The sequence below is a fragment of the Xiphias gladius genome, chromosome 1 (assembly GCF_016859285.1).
Source record: "Xiphias gladius isolate SHS-SW01 ecotype Sanya breed wild chromosome 1, ASM1685928v1, whole genome shotgun sequence".
Classification (NCBI taxonomy): domain Eukaryota; kingdom Metazoa; phylum Chordata; class Actinopteri; order Istiophoriformes; family Xiphiidae; genus Xiphias; species Xiphias gladius.
In genome coordinates this window covers 18,245,972-18,253,922 of record NC_053400.1, presented here as the reverse complement: position 1 = coordinate 18,253,922, position 7,951 = coordinate 18,245,972, and the positions used below count along the sequence as shown (strand labels likewise).

Sequence of the window (7,951 nt, the reverse complement as noted above, 5' to 3'; positions counted from 1 at the left end):
GCAAAGTGGATCAAAGTTTCCTTCCAAGCAAATTACTCACACATTAGTGAACCCTGTTCACAAATGCTGTATATTTTTATTTTAAACATTTCTTTATGTTTACAAATCATTAGAAAATAACATTTTGACATTTTAAAGCCATTTCTTGTAAATGAAATGTAGGTTCTCCCAAATTATGAAAAAATGTCACTTAGCTCTAGTGATATCAGGCCATTCAGATAGTTTAGTCCAAATCTTGACACTTCTGTCTCTGAATTTTCTGCCTCCATTCCAGTACCAAAGGGTGACTAGAAGTTTGTGGCAACCACAACATTGAAAAAATAAAACCGCACTATCGCTTTCCAGAAAAAGTGTCCCTATTGACACTTGTGCAGTGGAGATGTAATTGTTAATGATCTAATTAACAAAACTAATTTAAAACTTGGTTTGCAATGCAAATATTTTAAAAGTAGTCTACATGCCAGTGGAATTGGCCACTTAAGTCGCTTTTTGGAAATAAACTAAATCAAGTCGTATGTCAAATCTTATGTCTAGTCTTTAAAGGTGCCGTCAGCGACTCGAATCCAATACACTTTTTGTCAGATTCAGTGAGTATCTCCGTATGGTCCGCTAGCTGTCTGCTCTGTTTGTCAGCTGAAAAAACCCGCTGTTCCCACGCAGCCCTGGCTCTGCTAATGGAAAACAAAGCGGGTCGGACCGAGCAGCACAACACTTCCAGCCAATCAGCGACAAACGGCGTTGGTGCTCTGCATAGGACAAGGCAACGCAAAGCGTGAGTGAGAGCGAAAGCAGGTAAATCTGGCACATGCCAAAGTACTGAACACAACACAACACAATCGCATATTCAAGGAGAGATGGCTGAGAAACAGCCGAGGAGGAGAAGGTCAGAAGAACAAAAACTGAAAAAGAAGGGCTATGATCACGCGAGGGGGAAGAGCCGCGTTAACATCGGTGAGGCTTTCCAACGGTGGAGAGACCTCCGAGAGGTGAAAGGCATGAAGGCGGATGTGGAGGTCGCTCTGTTTCTGCTCGACAGGTGGGTAACATTACTTTTGCTATGTTTCCCAAAGCCGATAGGTCGGTATTGTTTTTCCCGTTTGCTAATGTTTGTGATAGCTAATCGCAACTGGTTAGTTACTAAATAGGTGCCAGTTAAATTACTTACCCACGGACATTCAGCTTACTTTCTGGTATGCCAAGATAAGCTGTTGGTGTGATGTTAGCTATAGTAGCAGGAGAGTTGTGAGTATCGCTGTCTGCAGCCGGTGTGCTGGCTGTGGGAAACCATCTCGTCCTCTCTGCAACAGCAACTGTAGCATCAGCTTGCTAAGTCTCAGTTATGTACGGGGGGAGGCCCAGGGTCCTCAGGTTGAAACACTCATGGGCCAGGCCCACAGAGCTAGTCTCTCTGGGTGGGGATGAAATATTTGTCCACACCCCTGAGACAGCAGGTCCCTTTGTATTGTCAGCTCCTCCCAGCTCCTCCTGGCAAAGGAGCTGGGTAATCTCTGCCAGCCAGTGCTTTGACGACCAGTAAGGAGCTACGAGAATCATCGACAGGCCCTCCTCCTGCACCCTGGCCTAGGTCGGGGAGATCAGAGCTATCGGGGGGAATGCATACAAAAGAGGCCGCCGATGAGCCAGTGCGCCCACCCCAGAGGTACATTCTGATCATGAAGGGAGAAAAACAAAGGACATTGAGTGTTGTCCGATGTTGCAAAGAGGTTTAAGGACAGCCACCCGTACCACTCCCACACCACTCAGTATGCCTAGGTGAAGTCTCCATTACGCATAAAAGGGGTTCCCCCTGGACAGAAGATCTGCTCCACTGTTCAGAATTCCTGGCACATGGGTGGTTTTCAGAGACAGAAAACATTGCTTGTGTGTGCAACTGAAGGGATCTTGCGCCCCCCCTGTCTGGTGATATAAGCCACTACTGTGGTGTTGTCTGTCTGGACTAACACATGATGTCCCCTCAGGAAAGGGAGGAAATGTTTCAGTGACAGATGAACAGCTTACAATTCCAGGTAATTGTGAGTATATCATATGTGAGTGGAGTGCCGGTGAGGGTCCCAGGTTCCATTTACTACTCCAATACTTCCCCCCCCAGCCTGAAAGGGAGGCATCTGTTGTGACCACTTTCCTACACCAAATAATACCCCATAGGCAATCCCTGAGTCAGGAAGCCCTCGCTACTCCATGGGATTAGATTAGAGACCCTCACCCTGTGAGAGCCATGAAGACGTGGGTCCAGCCTGTGTGAAGCCACCCAGCACAAAGCTCAAGAGACACAAATTTCCCCCTCTGAAAAAGGGCTTAGCAGTCTCTGAGTGATTGTAGCCTTTCTCCTGTCAGCCTCACTCTGGCCTGAGCTTAGTCTATAAATATTGCTGCAGCTCAGTTGTGCAAAGCAGTAGCAAAAACCAGTACGGTATGGGAATGAATGGAATCTAAAAATGTGTCACAGCAGGCCAGGGATGAAGCCTTTATAGTTCCTATCAGGATCTCGATGTGTGTCCGATATGCGGAACATGCAACAGCCTGGGATGACAATTTGGTGACCAGCCCTCAGTTGACCCTGATGCCACAAAACAAAGTCTCTCTATGCTGCATGTCTGTATTCTCTGTTGACTTACCCAGGGTCTTGTGGGTCATCTAAGCCCAGATATTCATGTCTGAGCTGCCCTGCCAGTTGTAGAATCCCCTCCTCCAAGCAACAGTATTCCATATGGGGTGCCCAGCTGATACAGTATTCTGGTCTCTGTTGGCAGCACTTCCTCTTAATCTGTATTGGTATGTCCCGACAGTTTTGACAAGTGCACCACCACAGTAGTATACTGCTCCTTGTAGCATTAGGACCTATGTCAAATATCAAACCTGGGAGACATGTGGCTACTCTATCAAGGAGGTCATCTCTGTCTGCACTCAACATGTCATCTAATGAAACCTGCAAAGAAAATACAGATTACACAATATAGGTTTTAGGCAAAGAAAATAATTTGTTGAATGTGTTGACCAAAAGAAATGGAACCAACCCTCATTTCAGCAAGGTTACATTGACAGAGCAAGTTAACTCTGTTCTTGTCCTCCTGTTGCATGTTTTCCTTTATTTTGGTAGCTGCTTCCAAAGTATGATAAAACATTTATGCAATGGCAATACAACTGAAATTCCTACAGTATTTGGGTCACAGAATTTGGTTTAATACCGGCCCATCATAGGCTTAGCCCCTGACAGCCCCGGCCCAATACAACCCCTGCATACATCGCGCCTGGTCTCTCAGCTCTGGATACATAATTATAACATTACATCCTTTTTTCCTTTTTTCCATTTTTTTTTTTTTTTAAACAGTTACAAAAGGTACATAAAGGGTCCATCAGCATCAACCCTCCTGAAGACTGGGAGTAACCATGAGCTACCACCTCCCCCATCACTGGCTAGCAATGGCACTGAATCTCAAAGGTAGGCCTTCCTTTGGTACAAGTACATAAACATTACACTTGATAAACATTATAGTTTATCATTACATCATTACAATTTGATGTACAACAGTAATACTTTTAATAATTTGCCTGATGGAATACATGCAGTGTCATTTGTAAACTATCAACATTGTAGAGTTCACTTATGCTCTACACAGTTGGAGTCATTGAACATATATTTTTATCTTTACTATTTTTTTGTTTGAAGACACAAACATTCGTGTTCGTACTTATACTTTATTGAGAAAAAAATGTTCCTACTCACCCCTACTCTCTATCCATGCTGTTAGTTTCAGTTTGATTTGTCATATAATTTATGCAGTATTAACATCTGCTGACTCTGCAAACAGTTTTTGGTACAAACTTGAAAAAATCGCATTTGTAAAACTCAGAGGAAATGAGTGTTTGCTTAAACAATCTTCAGATTCCTCCGTCTAATCCACAGCTTTTAGAAGTACTTTCTGTAATAATTATGACTGAGATAGTTGTCTGCTTAAAAATGAGATTTGCGCTTTGTTTTTTTTCCAGATGAGGTTTTGTGTCTAATGATAAGGTTTCTTTTTACAGGTATGAAAAGAGATCCTCAATAATGATGACCTCCACTGGAGCTTGCATACAAGAGCCTTCAAGTCTTAGACATGTATCAGCCTCTGAAAGGTAAGCAGTCATCACCTTGCCTTGTTTTTTGGCTGGGCTGCAACGTGGGGGCCAGTCCTACAAATGTAAATGTCTGACTGACCGTCTGACCGCCTGACTGAGTGATGAAGTTACACCATTGGTCAGCCGAACGAGTGTTTGACTTTCCCAATTGGTCGTTGCTCTTTCAAAATGAATTAGTGCAAACAGGTTCTATTACTTCTACAGGGGGGCGTTTACAGGCAGTGTTACCAACTTTGCGCCTTTGTCACAAGATTTACAGTTTTTACACCCTTTTAAAAACTTTTTTTTCAAAAAAAGCACCTCGTGACAAATCTAGCAACTTTTTGGACAAACCTTAGCTACTTTCTGTTGAAGGGTGGTTCAGCTATATACTAGGTTTTGACCTAGTCTTGTTTAACACATCACTTGTATTGACTGAGGTTGGCCGTTGACATTGTTTTAGCCCATACATTTTTTTTAATAACCCCAAAAATTGGCCTTTACTTAAATCTATTAGCAGTGTTTGAAAGGAAACATGGGGAAAGATAAAGGTAGATGACATTAGAAGCTACTTGGCCAGAATTGAACCAGGAACGTGACAGTTACTTTGCGTCAATCTAGACTGCTTGTATGTTTTTTTTTTTTTTTTTATTGCTTTGCATGCTCTGGGTTACTCCATGGCTTTTGCATTGGATCACATTATATTTTACAGGCGTTCATGTGGGTTTCACTGCACAGGTGTCATATTATACAATTAATGTCCACATGCTGTAACGACTTTTGAATTTTCAGAAAATTATTTTCTGTATGTCTGCAGAGGTAAACGGCACCAGCAAGTTGATGTTGAACATCTATTGATCTTTTTTGAGAATGTATGTTTCAGTAGCTATATATGTCTGTCAGTACTGTATTGATATTTTTTTACTCCCTGTCTTATTCATTGTCCTAACTGTGACATGACATTTTCAGTTTCGATGAGGTGGAGGTCACTATTGATGAGGATGATTGCAACAGTGTGAAGAACAGAATGTAAGTTTATACTATATTATACAGCATATATTGTATCGTAATTTGTGTTTCTGTGTCTCATTTGATTCTATCATCAGATGTTTTGTTTTGTTTTGTTTTTTTAATCTAATAGATCTGACTTGGATAGTGATATTGAAAACATCACAGAAACTACTGAACTGAAAACATCAGGAGCAGATGACAGCTGTGATGAAGAAGTTTACGTACCACTAATTCCCACTAATACCTGTATGTCTTTGATGAGGCTCATTTTCAAGAATGTTTTTTATAAAATCAAAGTTATTATGTACTTTGAATTAATATATTACAACAAACTTTTTTTTCTCCAAGAATGTTGATATGTAGAATGTATTAATCTTGCTCAAATCTCATGATAGAGGGAGAATTGAAACACCAGTACAAAGAAAAGGTTAAAGCTATTCCAACATAAAAGAGCAGTGGATTCCTTTAAACATGCACTGTTCAAATAGAACACACCCCCCCCCACCCCTCCAAAAAAAATAGTAGAAACTGTTTTCTGTAAAACGTTAAATTCATAATTCAACAGTGCCATAAAATAAATTACCAAAGAGTTGAATCAACACCTTCACTTACAGTCTCAACAAAAAGTGAATATAATAAGATTCAACCAGGATTCAATGCAGGATTGTTGCTAGGCTAGGTTTAGCTTTATAAACTGGCAACTCAGTGTTCACTGAATGATGCAAATTCTTGGTCCTGTAGCTCTAGAGCAACTTGTGTCTGAAGGCCACACCTACAGGTTTAGACAAAGATAATCCCAGTTCCACCCTCTTGAAATTAACTGCTTTACTACAAGAAAACCAAAAAGATGCCATTTTATCAGAGTTACCAAATTAAGATGGATTATGAATGGAATACTTAAGAATGATTGTAAATGAGAATAATTTTTACTATTTACCCATAAAACTACTTTTTAAACCGAATGATATGAGCAGAAAACTTACAAAAACCAGTCTTCTTTGATTCCCTCTGTAAGAGAGTATTGGAAATTAGAAAAGGCAAATTGGCTCAAAAAAGGGCAGCAAAGAAAAAAAAAAAGCCAAGTGAAGACAGCAAATTCATCAATCATTGAATGGGAGCTTGGCATATCAGTAAACATTTGTCTGGTTATTGTATGTTACGGAAACCAAGTGTGTCATTCATTGCTGTTTTCTGTTTCAGGTCCACAACATCTGAGCTTTTACTTGATTGTGAAGAGGAGGAGCTGGAGCCATGGCAGAAACAAACTTCACAAGTTCACTGTAAAGATGAAGATGACGTTGGAGAGCTGAGTATGTAACAGCGTTTTCTTAAAGAACATGTTGGTGTTGAGGTTTTTAAACATCCAGCTTTTGTACTCTCAGCCGAACAAGAGAAATGCAGTGATGACTTCACCACCGAAGTTGAAAACAGAAACTGAAGAGCCTGTTGTCTTCAACAACCAAGTAATGATGTTATTAGAATCATTTTATGTAGTTATTTGTAATAACTTATAGCTTGTCATTTAATTTCCGAAATGGTTGTTACATGGGTACTGGTTCTGTATGTTAAAATATGGACTCTGTTTCTATTTCCCAGGGATTCATTGTGGCTTCTCCACAATTAACAAGCAACACTGAGTTCATTGGCTCCCTTGGGATACAATGTCCTCCCAGGAATTCGTTTGCAGTAGTACCAGGTAAAAGCGTGGAGCGCTCTGAACAGACTTTTTTTGTAACTATTTTCACCTTTTTTAATGACTGTTTAATGGGGCTGATATTCTTGTGATGATGTAATTTGTGTTATCTTTTGTTTAGTTCACCCAAAGAGTTTGTGTGTTGTTTTCCAGCTGGTCACCAGCAACTTTTCCAGAAAGTGGCTACAGCCACAGTAACACCCGGGGCCTATGGTGGTGTCCATTCTTCTGAGGTGCAGCAAATCAGCAACAACCCTGTGTCCTTATCGAGTGTCCAGGGTCCTGCAGTATATGCAACATCATCTAACCAGCTACAGTCAGACCAGTCCAACTCACAGGCCCTCTCTGTATCGGTTTCTCGGCCTCGCTTTACCGTACTTGAACTTGAATCAACTGGCACATCAAACAAACAATAACTATAAAACTTAAATGAAGCAAGATGAAACCAACAGTTATAATTGGTGAGTTCAGTAAGTCATCTCACATAAATGTGTCATATCAATTGCACAAATTAATATGTTATCTGCATATTTAAGTGTCTGTGCAGGCCACTGTGAGTCCAAGACCAAAAGAAAAAAGTGGTAGCAGCCTGTAACTTACATTCCACTTCAATGGTACAGCCATTATTTTAGTATTATGTTCAGTAAAATAAATTCTTAAGTCAAAACCCAGCCTCACGTGCTTCATTGCTGTATTATTCAAATGCATGGTATTGGTTCATAATTTCTCAATAATACATTAAGATGTACTGGGATCAAGCAGGGCTGAATCTGATACACACCTGAACATCTCACTCTGAAGCAGCACACAAGTGTTTAGTTTGCTACAAAGGCCGTTTTATGAAAGTTGGTCTAAATCTGTGGTTCCCAAACTCTCATGTCCTCTTTTGGAAGCGCCCACTCCCATTCAAGCTGATTGCATTTTATCAACCAGCAACAGTACTGGGGAAACTAGTAAGAGAAGGAGCCATGTTGAATTTAAAAAAAGTGGTGGAAAAACATTTGTAAAGCCTGCATTCATAACCAGCGTGTAGATGCTACATTTAAATGGGGAAAGTGGGAAATTTACTTTAAAAAGTAGACTTATATAGACTGTACAGACCATGTTAGCTTTTAATGGAGGTAGCTA

The 7,951-nt window shown here is 40.5% G+C and overlaps 1 protein-coding gene across 1 annotated transcript; it reads left to right on the top strand.

The window, feature by feature from the left end:
- Positions 1-854: 854 nt before the first annotated feature.
- On the top strand, positions 855-7,407 carry LOC120789927. Its single transcript, XM_040127140.1, has 9 exons — positions 855-1,036; positions 3,350-3,460; positions 4,048-4,137; positions 5,089-5,148; positions 5,261-5,376; positions 6,331-6,440; positions 6,513-6,593; positions 6,727-6,826; positions 6,977-7,407. Exons 1-6 carry the CDS (start codon positions 855-857, stop codon positions 6,438-6,440), a joined length of 669 nt encoding a protein of 222 aa, XP_039983074.1. The 3' UTR covers positions 6,513-6,593; positions 6,727-6,826; positions 6,977-7,407.
- The last annotated feature ends 544 nt before the right edge of the window (positions 7,408-7,951 follow it).

Coding starts and splice junctions, on each gene's coding strand:
- LOC120789927 (XM_040127140.1), top strand. CDS start 855: ATGGCTGAGAAACAGCCGAGGAGGAGAAGGTCAGAAGAACAAAAACTG. Junction 1,037..3,349: donor GCTCTGTTTCTGCTCGACAG/GTGGGTAACATT, acceptor TTTTTTAAACAG/TTACAAAAGGTACATAAAGG. Junction 3,461..4,047: donor AATGGCACTGAATCTCAAAG/GTAGGCCTTCCT, acceptor TTCTTTTTACAG/GTATGAAAAGAGATCCTCAA.